The following is a 20,493-nucleotide window of genomic DNA, read 5'->3' as shown; positions in this document are numbered from 1 at the left end:
CACTGCTGAAAAGCACTAGAGGATGGATTTCATTGTTAGGTGAAGGGATAGATACAGAGGCAGAGAAAGTGGCAGCCAAACTGGAGGTACACTCCGGGGCAAATGTGAGGTCGAAGGACACAGTTGTCATGTTCTAATATTCAGGCTTACTGGCTCAGCTACTGCATACCAGAAGTGTCCAGAGAAGCACAATTCTCAGTGAGGCTGCGGCAAGAAAAGAGCTCATAATAGGGTTTCTTAATTAAACTGCTGGGTAATGCTAGCAAGAGAAGCCAAAGGAGCAGCTGTAATCCTTTAAAACACACCAGGGAGAAACTACAGCAGTGTGTGGCCCCTGCACCCTGCCCAGCATTGCTGCATCCCCCTCTGATGAAGCCAATCAGGATGAAAGAAATACAAAGTGAGGCTGAATTTAATTCCTGGTTTGTGAAACATGGTGGAAGTCTCTCGGGGTGAACAGCAGTTATTTTCTTAATGAATTAGTGCTGTTTGGAACTGTTTCTGTTTGGTATGGTTAGTTTTACTTTTTTGTATGAAATGTTTTTAGCTTTCGAGCAGGATGTTCTTTTTGAAATGTTCTTCTGTTCAGTCTAAACAAGCCTGGCATGACATTTTCTAAGGGGGTGGTGAAAAATGCATCAACTTCTGCTATACAATCTCCAACACATAATTGGCTTCAGCTTGGGAAGGGCTGAGCACCTACCTCTTTCTTTGACCGGCTGTGAAGTCCAACCATTTTCAGACTGAGCAACCTAGAAAGAGTACGCCAAAATTTAGTGAATGCTTTTTCAGGATATTTGGGGATTAGCTTCTGTTCCAAAGGTAATCATTTTATTAAATATAGCTTAATTTTTGAAAAGCTGCAAGCTAAACTGCAAAGCTCATCTTCAAGACTAAAGAGACAACGTACTGTAATCAAATATCGCAAGATATGCAATAGTAATGAAACTGAACATTACAGTTTCTTAAATCTGATAGCAAGTAAAATAGATATGAGTAGAAGAAACTGGTAGAAAACAGAACAGAAAATGGAAGTGCAGTCAGCAGAGGGGTTTGGGTATTTTGTTTTTTGTTTTTTGTTTTTTTTTTTATATGGAAGCGGAAGTTTAGTATTGAAAATGTTCTTAATTTATTCAGTTTGAATAAAATTCATCTAGTCCATCAGTGAAGTAATCACACTAATCCCTATTTTGAGGGGATAAGTCTTGGAGAAGTACATGGACCTTGCTTAAGTCTTGTGATGAGTAATTCTCACCATTGGCTGGTTTCCCACTGCAGAGCCCTTACCACATTCATGATGCATCTTGAAGGGTGAGAGCTGCACAGTTCCTACACTTCACAGCTCTCAAAACTGTCTTCTGCAGGTTTTCTAAGGTATGTAGAAGAGGAGCACCTCTTGAAAGCTGTATAAGGTACATGACATAGATGGTCTTGCAGTGTCTAGCCTGGTAATTTTTATCTGCTGTGTCTAATCTAGAAATTTTAACTTTTTCATTCTGAAATTTCTTTATTTCCTCTTTTGCCTTTTTTTTTTTTTCAGAATTCTATCTACAAACAGTGATCTTTTTAAAGTTATGTAGTTTAAACTTATGTTGTAAAAGTGGAAGGCATACAAAATTCAGGAAATAATAATTGTAATGATTATTTTAATGTGTGTTTTGATAATATGCAACTGGATAATTGGAGTCTAGCACTGAAGTCAATATGAAAATTTTTTTAATTTTTTTTTTAAATCTTTTATGGTACGTAGTGAAAGGAAAACTTGAATCATTTAATGAACATTTTGTACCTACATGATTTTCAGTATGTCTTTGATCTACACAGGTACATTACTTCTTATTGCCTGATTGAGACTGGTGTTGCATTAGAGTAGTCACTAGAAAAATTGGGTTGCATCCTCATCTCATATTATTTCAAAGTTATCCCTGCCATGAGCAGGGCCTTGAACTGGGTGAACTCCACAAGTCCCTTTTAATCTAATTGTTGTATGATTCCTTAAAGAGTTCCAACCCATTGGTTCTTGTTAAGTTGCACCATATGGAAGAATACCATCTGTGACCGCCTGCTGCTCCAAGTAGTTTGCATTATGTATAGGGAAGACAGTCCAAAGAATAAGGAAAACAGGTATAACATCGAAACACCACAATCGATGCAATAGACTGGCGATATTATTATCATAATTTCTTTTCAACTCTTTCATGAGGTGATTCTTAGGTGACAATGCTCCCGTCAGCACAGTGTGTTTGCAAGAATAATTATAGGAACAACTGACTGTGATGTTTTATTGTGTTATGGAAGAAATAGCATGTTGTCCTCTCCTCATAAACCATAGTGAAACATTGAATGCAACAGCTGGCTTTTTTAGAAGTCTGCACACCTATGTCTGAGCCTGAGAGCAAAGCTGAGGTAAGACAATTGCGCTCTCACAATTGCATGAGCTGGTGGGACCAGAGCTGATTTTCAGAGTGTCTGTGAACTGGTTTGTAGCTGCCGTAGATCATGCTGTGCCGCTGTCCTGATTACCTGAGTCCTTTTGTGTAGATTCTCTCCCCATTTCACCACCACTTCCAATGGCTATTGCAACTTTTTGTACCTCAATAAGTGTGTCTTGGAGTGGACTCAGTAATTAAGATTGGGTTTCCAGCTCATTCCATTTTATCTGATGTACAAAACCAATACAAGCATAGTGGATATGTTGAAACTGAAATAATATGCCTGCAGTTGAAACCCAAATAAGTAGAAAAGTATATTTTTGTAAACTTTTTTTTAATCAAAATTGCATACACTTTGCTATTTAATAGGGCAGAATCTGTGTAGGCTATGCCCAATGTTTAGGTTTTCAGATAAAGAAACATATGAGACTTAATATGAATACAAATGTCATGAATATACACTTTTGTTTCCATTAAAGCAATTTTACTTGGAGGTTTAAGTACTGCCATTCAGTGGTTTGTATGCAAACAGTGGCTTTGAGCAAGAATGACTGAATCTGAGAGAGGCAATGTCCAGCACATATTCACAAGGTTAATTGAGTGCGGTATCAATAACTTGCAGAATAGAGGTGCAGGTGCCGGGGTAGGGAGGATCTGCAGTGCGTTAAGCAGTAAGGAAATCTTAATTTAAAGAATACAATAACTTGGACACTACCAATAAAAAATTTAATTATAATAACACAGATCTTGGCAATACCCTTTACCTATGTGACATGCTGCAAGTCTTGCTTTGGATGCAAATACATTGTTAGCCCTGTGCAAAACCAAACCTGACTGCTCTTAGTTGGAGGTGAGATACCAGTGCCCTGCTTACCCCACTCAACTGATGTTACAACCCCTCCAGAATTAGTTCAAGTGTGGCCCCCTGCTTCCATATCTCAGCCAGATTCTCCATCTTCATCCTCCTTTGTGACATAACCTTGAGTAGTCTCATGAAGCATCTTTTAGGTTTGCTTCCTTCACCTTCTGAAAACATTTTCTCTGCAGTATTTCACCAGGATCTTCATAGTGATAGCTTTTTTTTTTTCTTCAGTAAGGGCTAAATCGTTGTCTTTGTCCAGAATTTCAAACCCAAGGGCTTGAACTGAGGATCCTAAGCCTCATAGGTGAGCATGTGTTTTAAAATGGTGTAATACTTACAGTTGCTAAATATGCATGGCTCAGACTTCAGTGGGAGCTATAAGCAGTCATACTCTGCAAACTTGTGCTTCCAGCTGGAAGTACAACCAAGAGTGAAGGAGCATAATGTTAGGCCAGCTCACACTAAGAATTTTCCATATATTATTTCCATCGTAGTCTAAATCGGTGGTTCATTGCTGCTGATTTTTGACTAATATCTAAATTCCAGATTCAGCTGATACCTGCTCCTGGGTGCTCCCTGTCACCCACATGCACCTTCCCTCCAAGTATACGCAGACCAGCTCATTCACAGTTGCTCAGATTTGTGTTTGCCAAGGAAAACATGACACACATCACCCGAAGTGTGCTCGCGGGACCTCTGTTCCTCCGTTCAGGCATACTGCAAATGAACATCTTTCATTTATAATCAGATCCCTAGAGATACAAATGTTCAAACATACTTTTGCTCAGATGTGTTCAGGCTTGCATGCAGAATGCCTGCTCTCGTACAAGGGCAGAAGAGGCAGTTCGCTGGCTGCTGCGTTCACCCAGACATGCATGTAATCCCACTTTCTCACATGCATGCAGCCTGCTGTTTTCCACATGTGTATTATAGAGAAAAAAAATGTAAATCTCTTTCTTCCCATCCTGCATAACATGCAAATGTGGATAGCACATTGAGATTAGAAGTAAATGTAGCAGAATGACTTCAGTCAACCTCAAATGTCGAATGACTCATTCACACCCTTTGCGCAGTGTTCCCTTTTTGCCACATGCAATCTATTGAGCAGTCTGGCGGCTGCGCGGTTCCCTGCTGCAGAGCTGCAATCGATCGATCGCTCGCTCGCTGGAGGAGCGGGGCTGTGATTAGCTGTGCAGGGTGTGCAGGGGTTACCCGGTGAGGTTCCCATCAGTCTCACTGCTGGGAAAGTTCCCATGCTGCAGGAGTGGGAAGCGTGGGATGTGGGGTCTCGTCTCTGCCTGTAGGAACTTTGCGTGTTTAATGACATCTTAGCCTGCACATCAGTTCAGAAACCGATATTCCTACATCAGGATGTGGTCTGGGTATTTCTACTCCAGATGCTGAAAACCTATTCCAATTTGATAAAACTTATTTTTGGATTAAGATAAACAAGGACAAGTTGTTCCTACTTGAGAGTAAAAGTGTCTACACATTAAATCATTCAAGAACTGCTGCTGCACTTTAATTTCAAAGGTATCGTAATCCAAGTGAACTAAAAAATGCATAGACAAGCATGAAATACGTTCCTCACTTCTACTTAAAATGCTACGATTTCCGTGCAGAGACAAACCCCAGGAATAGTAACAAGCTGGCGCTCACATTTACCTTACAATCAGAAGAAAAATTGGATTGACTGTTGGAGTTGCATCTTTAAACATATGAATTATTGTAATTGATTGCTTTTAAAACCCTTTCAAAAGCATTCCCAAGCGCAGATGCATGCGGGCTGACTTTAATTTATGGAAAGGCTGTTTTGTAGCACTTAAGCCTTGTAAAAGGGGTGCTGTGTTTAAATGGAAGTTGGGCCATAAAGATCCATTAAGCAGAAAAAAAAAACAGCTAATGCGGCACTGAGGCTCAAAATGTAAATATGCAAGTAGTGACATTATGCAACGAAGGTACCATAGAGTGCTAACTGTGCCACATGGCAGATACCTCTAGCAGGGTTTCAATTTCTCTGTCGTTACTTAAACACGAAACTTTATATAAAAGTCTATCAGATATTCTTCTCAGAACAGATGTGGCTGTGAGCTGAAATTATATATAACATGGCCAAGATAAGAGGACTCTTGGAACCTAATTATCAGATTTCCTATGTTTGTGTTTAGATTATCGTAGCTAAATGTACATTGAAGCCGACATTTATATTTCTTCCTTTTGTAAAAGCACAAGAGGAGAGGAAAAATATATAAAGAAAATGGTGAAAAAAACTTTTCAGTAGAAAAACACAGCTTATACAGACAGGTGCAATTTTGAACAAAAATAGCTCTATGGTTAAAAGGACAAAGAAATGCTACTTTTTCTTACTGACTTAACTGTAATCCTACTTTTGTGCAAAATACTATTGGCACACAATGCAGTTTTAGTAGTAGAGTTGCAAGTTTTGCACGATTGTTTGTGTTGCCAGGATGAGTCTTACCAAAACCAAAAATAAGAAAACAAAACAAACAAAAGAAAATAGCAGCTTCCTCACTGATCTCACTCTTCTTCCCGTTTTACATAAAATTCCATCAGCTGGCACGATCAAAGAAACATGCAGTAGCTGGTTTGAAATGTAATACTATGTACCCAGCTGTATTTGCTAGCAGATTTTCATACCATTTTGTTCGCATATCCCACTCGAATGTATTGCTCTATAGTAGGGTCCAGTAAAAGAGTAAAAGGTATTTTTACCAGACTGGATTAATGCCTTAATGTAACGAACTCTCTAAGTTGTGCTGTGCTCAGATGTAAAGAAATGTTAGCCTTCTGTTGTATCCTTCATCATTTATATATAAAGAGAGGAGTTTCTGGACAGTTTTGGAAATGAACCAAAGGCATGGAGCAAACTTACTCCTATCTTAGCATTTACACTCTTTTTCTGTATTTCTGATTCACGTTGTGAAATGTAGGGTCCTGCGTGGATAAAGGGAATTTAGCATTCACGTGCACATCTAGTGTGTACTCACACGCAGACCATATGAGTATGGACACCAGCAGAGCTCAGCTCTTAGCTGCAGTGCAAGAGCTCAGATTTACAGAACAGTGCATTGGATGCTCCGTATGTTTTGCAAATCTCTCTCTGACTGCCAAAGCTGGAGCTAATGAATCTTGAGTATACTTTACTCATATTTGATACCCGAATAGAAGGAAAGTACCTTTGAATATCTGGATCTAATTGTAGGTGGGTTTTACTGTCTGTGGAGGCTGGTTGTATTTAATCTAGTCTCATTTTGACGGATTCTTGATTTTGTTCTGACTCTTTTGCACTGGAAGCAGCTTTTGGAAAGTCCTTCCTGATAGGAAACGTGCCTGAAATACAGCATCATTCCTCATCCTAGTCTCTTGTATGATCAATTTGAGAAGTCTGATAGTTGGCACATAGTGCTTTGCAGACCTCTGACACCGACTGAAGTAGGACAGCAGGAGGTATGAGAAGCAACAAGTCTCCAGCCGACTTGTTGCTGCCAGCAGGATGGTTCCCTGCAGCTGTTCACAGCTGGTGTGATTCAGAGAAGCTTTGACAGTACTTGTAATTACACCACAGACCAGTTTTAGGATGAGTAGTCCCAGAATTTCACAGAGCCCAAGCATGGTCTGATGCCCCCTTGATCCCTCTGTACTGCAGTCTTTTGATAAGCTTAGATCCTCACAGAAGATAAAGATCATAGCAGGCTACACCTGCAAAAAGCAGATGTACGTACACATATATGGATTGCAGATCAAATTCAGGGGTGTGCATCCTTGCGCTTGTTCTGATCTACATCCATTTATCCTCTAATGCACCTCCAGTATTAGTGCAAATGCACTAAATGCACGGGGTGAAACTATTGATTTAGTAGCCTCTTGCAGCCTTATGTTCTGTGAGACCACAAAGTACAAGCTCCACCTGTACACCAAGGCAGATCCCTCGCATACATGCGCACATGCACAACGGGAGCGTGATTCTTATTCTGATAACCACACACTTGCAGTAAAATACATATCAGCCAGCACTGAAGCTTACCAAGAAAAGATGAGAAAAATTGAGAGGCAGTTAGTTAGATAAAGTATGAGGGGATTTTTTTTTTAAATAAAAAGCATTGAAGGAAGTGGCTACATTTTTTCATACTTTAGGTATTCGTCTGGAGGGCTCGAGAAGGAGCTGCTCGACAATTGTGCCGAAAGAGACCGTTCGAAGCAACTTCCCATCAGGTGGCATTCCTCAAGTGTCGGCTCTTTAGGAGCAGTCAGGGAAAATTCATTCTGTGGGAAGCAGTTAATGGAGCTGCATTACCGACCCCTTATCGCTCTGCCTGATAGAGAGACAGCAGGTTCACTTCGGCAGCTCCAGAGCCCTGATCAGTTCAGATTAGGGGCACATTTTCTGTCTGGCTTAATCAAGCATGTTTAGGTATATTTATCATGATTAAAGGGGTGTAGCGCAGGGAGGGGGGTGAAATAGAGGGAGAATACTGTTCTCTAACTTCAAATGGAAGCTTAGCAAATCCCACTGAGTCACTAGGTGCTCATCAAAGGGAGAATTAAATCCTGAAAAGGAATGTTTTGTTGAGCACTCCAGCACTGGATTCAAACCACTGAAGAAGAGTTATTTCTCTCTTTCTTTCTCTTGTTTCTTTCCTCCCTGTACTGCTTGCATGCAGCGAAGAAGCAAATCAGCAGCTCATGCAGCCCATGTTGATTTTGGCTTGGTAGCCACGCAGCCCCTGCTTAGCTTACCGGTAGTTCAAATTCTCGTAACATGATGACAAAATTAACTATCGTCATAAAGACCTAGACAAATGGCTCCCTTAGTTTTGTCATGTTTATCTTTCAGGGAAGCACAGGGAACCACTGCAACAGCCTGGAGGACTTTGCTAATTGTTAGCATTCAGAAGGGATGATGATGACCAAATTGTAGACTGGGACGAGGCTCTTTTTTTCTAGGGCTAGCACAGCTTCTCTGCCTTCACTTGGCTGTTGTTTTTATTACCATTATTATTATATTTATATTTATTTTTATTTTTATTTGAACTCTGTGAAAAGAGTTAGCCCTATTCATTATAAAATCAGACGTGCCAAATTTGTGGCAGGTGTAGGTTGGTACAGTTCACAGATGATGGTGGAGACCAACTCATAAAGCTCAAAGAGGTGGTGTCGGCTCCCAAGAGAGCAGTAAGGAGAAAGGTTTCTTAGGTCTGTCTTGGTGCTGACAGTGATCAGAGACTGGTCCTGCTGGGGAAAGGCTCCACAGCAGCAGTCAGGCTGCAAGATCCGTGGGTTCTTGCCCTGAGTCACTGGCCATCTTTAGCTCCTACGTGAGATAAATGTAGAGCAGGCTTGGAAAAAATGCTGTTATGATGAGCGTATTCTGTTCATCTTTTCCTGTGGACTCCAAACTTCTTTGGTCTTGCATATTCATCTAGATTTCCCAATGAAGGCACAAGCTGCTGTTTGGTGAACAGAGGCCTCCTTGACAGTGGTGGATCTGCAGAACCTTAAAAAGTAGTTCATGGTCCCCACGTTAAAAACGTCTGAGGCAGAACAGTACACAGCCCAACAGGCATGCTTTGGCTCTGTGTCCTCAAAGCAGTCGTCAACACAGAAGCTGTAAAGCAGTTTCTTCTGTCTGGACTCTTGGGCAACCATGAAGCAGTTAAAGGAAATCTATGGAAACCCAGGGGAATTGTTTGGCAGTAAAGAAAAGAGGTCAAAACTTCCCTTTCTCCATTGTAATCTGCTGCCTCTTCCTCTGCTAATCCATTCAATTCTGTGGCAGTTCAGTTCCTGTGATGTTGTAATTGCTGTCAAGATGATGATCTGGGATGTCATGAGCATGGCTCAGTGTAATCACTCTACAAAGACAGAAGGTGGAGAACTTAACTGATTATATACAAAAAGTCCTAGTGAGACTAGTAATGCAGTAATCAGGAGTTATGGGGTGGGGAACGTGTAAGAGGGAGTTGGCAGGTTTGGAGGGATTTGAAGAAAATATTTAATCTCATCAAGTTTGGCAGTGCGTCTTTAGAATATGAAGCTAGAAGATCACAGCAATATATTCCCAAAGAAAAATCTCTCAGAAGCACAGAGATGCTCATCAGCCAGAATGGTAGGGGGTATCTTTGGAGATGAATTAGCAGTGTGATGGGAAGGGTTGCTTGAATCATATAGCAAAATAGCACTGCTGTTCAGGATTAAAGCCACATCTCCTTGCAGTAAGCGGTGCTACAGTAATGATACCAGGCAGTTAAAGTTGTACGCTCTCCCGACACACAGGCAACTGTAGAATTAGGGCAGTACTCTTACAGTTAGAGCTTATTCCTGTAAGAAAAATGGCTTCACACCCTTGCTTGAAATAGGTGTATGAAATGTGCAAGCACAGTAGGCTTTAGTCACTGCAGCTTAACTGAATGTGGTTTATGAGGGTGACAAGTCCAGCGCTAGAACAGCAATAGGTGAGTGTGTCAACAAGTGATGCAGAGTTGGCTGAGCTGTTTGAAAATCCCATGGTGCGAACAGGTAGGACCACTGCAGGTGACCAACACGGCGCAGAGATTTCGAGACAATCTTTATTAACAGGAGGCACAGCAAGCTGGGACACAGCTCTGCCCAGATCAGTTCACGGAGCTCTGCAGAGAAGCTTTTACAGCGCTGCCACTCCTGTGCACTCAGTCCTGAAAAAAATAACTGCCCGCTAATGACCTGTCACTACGGACAGCCCGAGCAGCTGCTTGCAGAAAGCAAAGTGGTGAGGGAGGATGAATTGCTGTGTGTGGAGCACATCTGAGTGTGGGACAGGAATAGATGGGAGATCAGGCAGGAGCAGACAGCTTCCATTCATAACATTCAGCTTTATGTGGATTTACAGCCCTGATGCTCCTGAATCCACAGATGCTGAGTTATTACTTACAACAAAATATAGCAATTGAAATCTCCCTTGTTTCCACACTCCAACTTCTGTTTTCCTTGCTGGCAATGTTACTTTTGGAGGAAAACTAATTAAGAACATGGAGACGTAGTTTACACTGAGGACAAACAAACCATAGCCACTTAAGCTTTCATATATTAGCAACCTGAACAATTTGGAGTAGGCAAAATGTTTGATTCCTATGTTTTATTGGAAAAAACATTTTTTCCCCTTTTTTTCCTTCTCTCTTTTTTTTTTTTTCTTTTAACTTCTGTTTGATTTTATTTCTGGCAGCTCCCCTGCCTCCCAGATAGAAATTGAAGTGGATAAAATGCCTTTGGAGAAGTTTTTTCTCTTGAAATCTCCAGCTCAAGAAGAAATGAATAAAGTTTTGTGTTTTTTTTTTCTCTTTCTTTTGTGTGTGAGTTTATTCTTAGGCAGTTTTCAGACATCTTTGCAGACACATTTATTTTGGATTGTTCACTTAAGCATAAAACCAGGTGTAAGCTTATCTGAATCAAATGTTTTAAATCCAGGTCTTCCCAGACCATACCATAGCCGTGTTCATCCATACCCTCTCTGTTAGTGCCAGTAGCAGGTGCTCCTGAGGATGATGTAAGAAGTCTGCAGCAGGTAGTTGCGGAATAATCTGTCTGCTTGGCTTGGGGTTCATGTGGTTGTCTAACAGAGGTTGGCCAAAATGTGGAGTCTACAGCCCTTTCTGTAGGGTTACCATTAATTCTGGCAGGATTATCTGGGTGTTTCTTTGAATTTTTTTGACACAGCTGTGATGTGTGGTGAAAAGGTTAACACACTACCATAACGGTGTCAGGGGAGAAGTATATAGATGTAAAAAAAAAGAAAGAAAAGAGTGTTTGTTCTTATCCTGTCCTATTCCCAATCCTTTCTCATTGTTAGGAGCCTGCCACTGTTGAGTCTTTTATTTGCGGCAGAGAAAGCCATGTATTTTAGGGTTTGACATTAAATATATTCAATATTATCATGGAATAGTTCTGGATATCTATCAGGAAGGCAGCCAGTGCTTTCTGACAGTGCCAGGCAGCAGGCATGAGTGACAGCTCACAGCAACTCTCTTGCTGGGGGGCTCGTTAGATCACATCATGGTAAAAACAGAGAAAATAGGTCATTACAATGCGTAATGTAATGTAATCTGTCAGGCCATTCACAGAGCATGAAAATGAACATAGCTGAAAAACAAGGGGACTGTGAGGATCAGTGTCGCACCTGGCTGTACAGAAGTTTGTATTCCTGATGTGTGCAGTGATAGCCATGTGTAAAACTTTCCACAATGAGAGCTGACTGCTATAAACTTCTTATGGTCCCCTGCTATCCTCATCTCTATATATATACATATATATATATATACGTATATATATTATTTTTTTTCCAGCAAAATATATAGGGGATTATCCTCTGCAGAGGGAAACCTCATTCCTTCTACCCCTTCCTGGTTTGAGTGCTCTATAACGTACAGCCTACCTCTGTTTTCACTAGCAGCTATTCCAGGGACATCATTCCCTCCTGAAAGGGTGGTGCATGTGGGAATGGCCACCGTTTGCTGCTGGACTGGTTGTCTTAGACTAGCACAAAGTGGTGGGTTTTGTGAAGCCCTGGGGCTCATAGGAAAGGGTGAATCGCGTCAGGCTACAGCTCAACGCCGCCCATGTGGCTGTGCCCAGCCAGGGTTTGGGGAAGGAGGGGAAGAAAAGGCAAGTAGACAGTGAAGTTTCTTTCACTGGGGCCTGCCAGATCCCGGCTCTCTTTACAATGAGCTGCTAGTATATATGAGAAACAATGCATAAAAATTTCCTCTTTGCCTTTTCCGTGATTCTCACTATTTTCCACATTGCTTTTGCCTTTACCCTTCAGACAGCTTTTTTCCTAGGATGAAGGATCTTAGTCTGTTTTATGTGGACCTCTCTTGTTCAGAAACTTTCCATTCCTTTGGTCATTCTTAGTGATTTCTCTGTATTATTTCCAAATACTACTGCCTCCATTGTTGAAATGGAGGGGTGAGAACTAGCTGCCGTATTCAAGTTATAAATATTCAAACAGGTGCCCCATGGATTTGTATGGTGACACGACGTTGCTTCAGGTTTTGTTCTCTGTTGCTTTTCTGACATTTCCTAACCCATCTTTTTGACTTCCACTGAGCTGATGCTTTGATAGAGTTATCTGCAGGGGCTCAAATGTATCTTTCCTGAGTGATAGTTGCTAATTTTAAGTTCATCACTGTGTTCATATAGTTAAGGTTGTTTATTCCCACATCCATTATTTTGCAGTCATTAGCAGTGAGATTTGTCTTTCATTTTAACAGTATTTTGAAACCCGTCTGCAAGTCTTCGTGATCAGGTTTAATTTGTATTACCCTGATTTTTTTTTCTCATCAGTAAGCTTTGTCACTTCATTTTTTCCAGATTATTTATGAGTATGTTGAACTATTCATTCATTTAATAACTTTTAATAAGCTGTTAATCCTCTAAAGGAACTTTCCTCTTCCTCTTGGAGAGCTTAGGAGGTTTTTTAAGAGTTTTCGGTGAGAGTCTTCGTCTGAAAGGACTTAGAAACGCAAGTACATCATATCAAATGATCACCCGTATCCACGTGTTCATCAGCTCCTTCAAAGAACTGCATCAGATTTGGGCAGTATGACTTCCTTCTGCAAAAGCTGCGTGAAGGGCAATTGCTATGTCGTTTCTCTCTTGTGCCCAGTAATTCTTTTCTTCGTAGTTGTTTCTATCAGTTCAGACATACAGAAGATGGACCTGCCCTTTGCATCCCCTCAAAGCACTTTTAAAAATTGTGGTGTTTGCTGCTTTTCGGCTTAGTATTGAGGCCAGGTTAGGTACTACATTGTATACCACAGCTTAATTGCTCAACTGTTATTATTTCATGCTAAGTTTAGGTTTCCGTCAAGATTTCTAAAATATCAAATCCTCAGATTTACTCCTGTTCATTTACTGTTTTGTCCTAAAACCTCTTCTTCCATTTCTTCAGCTGGAGACGGTTCCCCTGGCTCTTCTCTGCAGAGAAAACCCCAGTGCAGGGACCAACTTACATTCCTTTGGAAGATGCATGGATGCAGAGAATTCATTTAGCATTTATGCCTTGTCCTTATCTTCTTTGAGCACTCTTTTTACATCTCAATCATCTGTCAGCCCTGCAGACACTCTGGCAGGCTTCCTGCTTCTGTTGTCTTTGAAAATAATTTTATTACATGTTTTTATGTCTGCAGCTACTTGTTCCTCAAGATACGCTTTTCAACGGACTTTATATGGTTTCTCATTTAACTCGCCAGGTCTGTGCTCTTTTCTGTTTTCCTTATTTGGGTACAACTTACACTTTTTAAGGGACCGTACCCTCCTTTATTTGTCTGTTAAACCAGGCTGGGCTGGGGCAGCAGCAAAGGGCAGGTCCTTTTCAACTGCCAGCACCATTATAAACATGCATCGTACCAAATATTTCCAACGTTAGAGACTGATAATGGTCCGTGCCCACTCTGTCCTGTGACGGGCACCGTGCTGTGCCCCCACATCTGTCCCGTGCCCACTCCTGACTGTCATCGTCCACTCACGTGGACCCGCTACCGATGTGGCACATTATTGCTGCAGGGAGGAGCCTGCTATGGGCTGAGCTCTCCTTCTCTTCCGTCCCCTAGATGGTAACGTGCCTCCTGCTTTCTAGCAAGGTGCCAGAGGAGAGGAGAGCTGCCACAAGGTATGGGGCGAGCACGGCTCAGGGACCTGGGGGGGCTGAGCTGTGTGGGAAAGGTACCAGGGAGGATGGTGGGCTTTTGGAGGGAGAAGTAAAGAAATGCAAGGCAGGGGAAGAGCATGGGATCCCAGTGCCGTCTTGTTCAGCAGCTTCCCCAGCAGGGCAGTGCTTCTGCAGGACAAATCCCTGCCCCTCAGCCAAATCTGACCTGCTGGAAACCGAAGGAGGAGGTGGGCAAACAGGAGGTGCTTTCCCCCACCCTAGTACTCCACACCAACCCTAGCACAGCAAAGATTCACGATTGTATACTCTCACAATAATCTGCAGTGCTGTGATACTCTCTTTTGGTGCTGCCGGTGTACAGGCTTCCCGTGGTGCTGCCCAGCTCTGCTCTGGCGTGGCTGGAAGCAGCGCAGAAGGCCCAGGTTTTCCTCAGGGAGATGAGGTGCCATCCTTGCCTGGGGCATTTCCTACCAACTGCTGTTGGTTATAGAGCCCTGGAAGTTTGTTCGTTCTGTGATTCCCGTTCCTAGGAGATATATTTTGTCTGGGCGTTGTGCAGGGTCTCAGCCCAGAGCTCTGAATTCCTATGGATGGCAGGACAGCCAAGACTTAAATGTGGCAGTGCTGAGCATTTTAGTGACTTGTTCTCCCTTATAAATTTTACCCTCTTATCACTGACAGTCAGCGGAGCTGCGCCGTTAACTCGGTAGCAAGAGGTTTGTGTTTTTGGAACGAAATATTCCCATGCCACTTGTATGTGGCTTAGCTGGTGACAACAAAGCTTTTATCTATCACAGCTCTTCTAGATAACGGGTCCCTTCACCATTGTTTCTGCTGAAATGTCATCTGGAGTTTCTGTACAGATGTTCGGGGTTGAATTCCATCCCTGTTTGCTCATCAGTCCAATAGGTTGTTCTTGCAGAACTGAACAAAGGCACAGCAGCTCACACGGCATCCATCAGTGCAAAACCTCACTGGATGGAGCTGCCCGCTGGAGGTGTGCATGCTGCAGGCATGAAAATCAAACTTTTGTTCATGTGGCTCCTTTAAGCAGGCACACCGCTGCCACCGTGCCCTCTTCTGTGATGTTAATACGTGAGATTGAGTGGGGCTGAGCCTGGGCTGTCCCGCAGTGGTAAACCTCTTCGTAGGTGGTGACCTTCCCTGGCATTGCTGTTACGGAATTTTGATCCAGCTTGGTGTAGGGGAACGGTGTTAAACTCTTTGGGATGCTGCTGTCAGACCGCGTTGCTTGCTGACATGATTTAGGCCTTGACGCTTTTGATCAACAGAGAGATGCTGATGTTCTTGCTCAGGGAATGGCATTTTGCCAAGCTGAAATACCTACCTAGTGCTCTCAAAGCCGAGCCGCTTTTTGCTTCTCCTTTCATGAGTCTTCTGCTGTGTTGGTCCCACAGAATGGCAGTAGCCCCATGCCCCTTGGATCCGCCTCGTTACAGTGGGGAACCACAGAGAAAATTCACCTCCATGCAGGGAGTCAGCACAAAATGGAGGTACCAGTCGACCCACACTCAGAACTGAAAAATCCTCCTTTAAACATTGCATGGGCTGCACGCTAAATCCTGTACAAAGGTGATTTTCGCACAGAACATTATGCACAGTCTAAAATTGTCCTTGGTTACTCGAAAGCTCAAAGGAGTTGCACCAGGCAGTTAAAAGCGGAATCCGGCTGTTTGCAAACAGCAGTGCTGTCCTTTGGGATGAAAGGTGCTTGAGAAATGAAATGTAAGTTATGACAATTACAAAAAAAAATCCCATCTCAGTGTGTCGTGGGATGGTGCCGAGGTCACACACATGCAGAGAGGGACAGAAAGAGCCCCTGGCAGGGGAGTTTTCATGAGGGCCCAGCACTGACCCGCACGGAGCGAGGATCCTCGAGGTACAGATGGAGGGAGGAACAGGATCAGAAAAACAGAACTGGTTTGAAGTTCAGGTGATGAAAAGTGGTAGGCTGGAGTTCAAAGACAGGATTATTGGCTAGTGTTGCTTTAGTAGTTGGTGGGGAAAGAGCTTAAGGCCACAGTGTTACTGCATTGCTGATTTATCAACACAGCCAACACTGTGTATGGTATTAGAGTCGCTTCTAAATCCAGCCGCTGGCAATGAAAAGCACATTTAATCCATGTGTTAGATTGTTTGAAGAGGTATCTGTCTTCTGGTCTCTCCCCATGGTTGTGATTGCTGAAATCGAAAATGAGGTGAGAGAGGAGACTTTAACCATTTTGCAAGCCCTTCTCCCTTTGAGGGAGTCACGTCTCCAATAGCATCTTTATCGCTTGGGATGTTGAAAAACGAAAGGCTCTCTCCTCTCATACCTCCTGCAGAGAGAGACCCCACTGTCTCTCCTGTCACTAAGGAGCAAAAATCAAGTACTGGATTTGTATTTAAGCAGTTTACTGTTTTTAACTGCTTGCTTTTGTTTTGTGTGTTTTGTTTTGTTCTCTCAAGCTGAGATTAATGCTCTGCACTTAGGAGTTCCAGGAATCTTTTGCACTCCTGGCACTGATCTCTCTGCAGCAGCCCTCTGCTGCAATATATAATGCTGAAATACATCCCTTATTAAAATAATTTTCCTCGGTCTTTTTCTTCAGTTCCCTTCCATGAAAGGGTATCATTGTGTAGCTAGTTCCCTCTATGGTTAATTCCACCCCTACTTCATTCCCTTATGCTCTATTAGTGCACAGGTGGCTCACACAGGCTGTGGGGTGTTGCAGACTGGAGCTCCAAGCATGTCAGTGCAAGAATAGAGGACAGTCCCCAGATCAGGTCTGATCTGCGCCTACAGAGTTACACCAGTGCCTTGAATAAGTGAGGGGCAATCGGAGGCCAAGCTTAATCCATATTTGCAGATCTGATACATACAGTGCAAATAAGCAAGAATTAAAGAGCATCAATAAGTGGATGGTGAGAAAAGGAGGTGAAAAGGTCGGGGGAACAACCGGGAAGCTCAATAACGTGAATAAAGCACATTGGTAAGGTGCTGCGACTCAGTATTGAAGCGTTTGACAAAACTCTGAGGCACTGGGCTGGAGCTGCAGGCATATGGCAGGTCACGACAGCCGCGTGTGTGCCAAGCCACCTGGGAGGCCCCAGCACTGAAACAAGCCCGGCTGCTCCAGGAAGGGTTCGCGCTTAACGGGCAGAGCTGCCCGTGACTGCTCACCAATTTGCTGCGTAGCTCGCGTCAGTCACATGAATACAAATTCACCTGCAATAAGCAGCAAAAAAAAGAGGGTGCTAACGGAATCCAAGAGAAAGCAAGTGAAGATTTTTTTTTTTTTTGTAGTTAGAAATGAGATATAACGGATCTCGGTACTAATCTCCAGTGACGCTGTGGCCCCTCTTGTGGATTGCTTTATCCAGGCATCTTTTGTCAAGCGCAAAGGGACTCTGCGAGCAGGAAATACACAACTTAGCCAATAAATAACTGTTTTTATACAGTTAACATGCACAGAAGCCAGCTAGGATTTACCGAAATATCATGCTAAGCATTAGCACGCTCACTGCCTGTGTAAAGACACCCAAAGAGTCCTTGCTGGTGAGGCAGGCATCAGGCAGGAGGGAACAGTCGGCCTCTGTGGATCAAACCTTGGTGTTGCTGCATTGCTATCTGCCACCACCTCAGTCAACACTGGTGGCACTGACAAGTCAGTCACCCCAATGGTTTGTGACTAGTTCCCAGCTAGACTGGCTATCCTGACTAGATCTCCTGGTTTGTTTGTTTGTTTGTTTGTTTTTTCCCTCTGAAATGTTTTATCATTCCATGCCGGCGTTTTTCCTCTTGAATCCTGGTGCCATCTCAACAGCACTACCTCTGTCTGTAATTTTCTTCCTTCTAACCTCTCTATGTATTTCCTGTATTTTTTTTGTGGGAGGTGAAGGTAGGTAATGGAGCCTTTGGCTTCAGGATCATTGCTCTCAGATGAACCTAGCTTAGTAACCATTAAAGTTACTTCTGTGTTAGAGCTGTTGGATGGTCTTCACAAGCTGGACTGTGAGAACAACCCCCAGCAGCGCCTTTGATGAATGTGGCGCTGCCTAGCTTTTCTTACCTTGTCACTGGCAGCCTCACTGCCGGGCTGCAGGGTCCACAAGCCAGCCATGGGAACCAAGTAACTCTCTTGATCATAGAAGTGGTCCCGAGTTACATGAGCAGGAAGTGGTGAAGAAGCAAAGCTCGTGTTGCTACTTCCCCTGCCACGTGTGCTCTGCTGATGAAAAGCAGGCTCTGGTTTGCAGGCTGTCTGGTACATTTCAGGCTCCTAAGTTATGAACGCTGAGGAAGGGTAGGTGCATGCCTTAAATTTGTCAGTGCTACAGTTTCACACTCTGTCCACTTCAAAACAGGGACTGGAGTCTTTCTGCAAACAGTTTTTCCTGGCTGAAAGTTGTGGTTAGCCATGCTAAGCCATCACAGAAAAAAGTCTCTTTCAACCTTCAGAATCGTGGACTCCATCCAAGAAAAAATTACATTTATTGCAAGCTGTTCATTTTGTCCACAATTTGTCTCTCTCTTGAGATAAAGAGTTAGTCATTGCAGAGGGCAATTGCATTCTTCTATTGCATGACAGAATCACTTGCTTTATTGGGAACTGTGTCAGAGTGGTCCTTGGTCTACGCAGAAGAAGCTTTTCCTTGCTACCAGGTTATTTGGGTGATGTGTGCAAACTTTTCCATGAAATTGCTGCAGAGGAATTTCTGCAGCTGTTGGAATGAGCTTACACATTGGATTCTTTGAATTACTTGAGCAAGTTATATCTTCTTGGCCATGCCATCTCTTCTGCCTGCTAATGTCTTTCAGTGTCTAGTAACTACCTTCTTCTAATGGTAGGTGCATTCTCAGCAATGTGCAAATCACAGCATTGCCTATAAGCTTTCTATAAGCTAAACTCAGCAGTCCCAGCAGCTCGTTGATGCTGACAAGCATATACTTCTTCCAGCTCTGCCCTGCCACCAAGACACAGTATGGAAGCCATCGCCAAGTTTGACTTCACTGCTTCTGGAGAGGATGAGCTGAGTTTCCAGGCTGGGGACATACTGAAGGTAAGCGCAGCTCCAGGCATGACCACAGCTCAGTGCCAAGATTCTGCCAGGTCTTTCTGTGCTCCAATTTGCATTAACAAAACAGACGAACACAGATGTCCATTAACTGGGATAGAAATGCAGGACACTAGACACCCATATGGCTTGCTACACGTCAACCAGCAACTCCCAGGTCGCTTGAGTCTGTGTCCGCTCCACTTGATTTTAGGTCCCTAAACTACAAATGTAGTTGTCCTACAGTCCTCCAGTAGTCAGCAAGGAAGTATCTTTGCAGGGGAAGAGATCCAGGTCTTTGGCAGAACAGATTTTGAAGATTCACTCTGTTTTCATGGACTATATGGGTAGTCTAGGGTAACTGTGTTTAGGAAGACTATGTCTAAAGGTAGGCAGGATGAGTGTGGGCCAGACAGATTGCTGTTTTCCTTATTTCCAACTATTAAACTGTTAGAAATGATAGGTGTCATGCATTGTAGAACTTATACGTAACTTTTCACTGTAAGTAATCACTGTTAGTTGCCACAGGGGTTTTAGGCAATTGCAAATGGAAGAGGAAATATCCACAAAACAGTCTGTTATACACATAATGGAAGAGTTTAAATGGTCCTCAGCTAATACTGTTATATACACCCTGCAGGAATTTAGTAGTGAAAGAACGACAGACTGGCAGAAGTAGAGATGATCATATGCAATACAGCGCATGTGAGAGTATGAGAGTCTCTTTAAAGTTGTTTGGCTTATGTTATGGTAGAACAGTTAGAACCCTACTGAAGTCCCATAGGGGACTACTTGTTAAACCTATACCCTCATTACTTATTCACTTCTCAGTCCACAGCATAGCTATTCTGTTTTAGTGTGAAATGACTGAGTAAAACACCTCTCTAAGGCCTTGACTCCTTCACTGGCCGAAGGGATGTTGTACAACAATCAGGTCTAAACCCTCGCTCTGCCACGAAGCCTTTACTACCTCTCTGTATATTCCCAGCTGTTCCATTTAATGGCCAGATATTACATCTCAGCCTTGCCTCTTCCATCACCATTTTTTGTTTTATTGCCCTTTTAATCTTTGAAGCTTAGACAAAGCTGATGGCATCCAGAACTCATTGAGATCAAAGACCATTTTTTTCCAGAGAGCTATGAGAAGTGTTCTGGAGAAATCACTTGTTCTCTTAAGGGTTGATGAAAACTCTCATTCCTGATTCTTCCTTAGTTCAAGAGTAGTCCTCACAAGAGTAGTCCACACAAACCTGGTATTTACCTGATATCTGCTTTCTAAGGGGACTGCGGTTTCATTAAGCCCCTGTCTTGGGTGACAGTGTTGGCAAGATCACTTTTCCTTCTGTTACTCCATTTCTCTCCGTGTAAAATCATCATAAGCTAAAGCTTCCTTTCAAATTACATTAGAAGCTACTGATGAAAAGTGTCAAATAATGCTACACACCAGTATTAATATTAGTTGTCACTGAAACTTCACT

At 42.8% G+C, this 20,493-nt stretch overlaps 1 protein-coding gene across 8 annotated transcripts in view; it reads left to right on the top strand.

The window, feature by feature from the left end:
• GRAP2 (GRB2 related adaptor protein 2) overlaps positions 1 to 20,493 on the top strand; it is a 103,998-nt gene that overhangs the window by 72,346 nt on the left and 11,159 nt on the right. For 3 of the 8 annotated variants that reach the window (XM_013180960.3, XM_013180965.3, XM_013180962.3), the window contains one exon: positions 18,919 to 19,021. In XM_013180960.3, coding sequence (XP_013036414.1) covers positions 18,944 to 19,021 — 78 coding nt within the window. In that variant the 5' untranslated portion in view covers positions 18,919 to 18,943. The other 5 variants (XM_013180963.2, XM_013180964.3, XM_066996081.1 and 2 more) reach the window with 5 other exon arrangements.

This window comes from Anser cygnoides, chromosome 1 (assembly GCF_040182565.1).
Source record: "Anser cygnoides isolate HZ-2024a breed goose chromosome 1, Taihu_goose_T2T_genome, whole genome shotgun sequence".
Taxonomy (NCBI): Eukaryota; Metazoa; Chordata; class Aves; order Anseriformes; family Anatidae; genus Anser; species Anser cygnoides.
The sequence above is the reverse complement of the archived record's forward strand: the minus strand, read 5'-3'. Positions and strand labels throughout refer to the sequence as shown.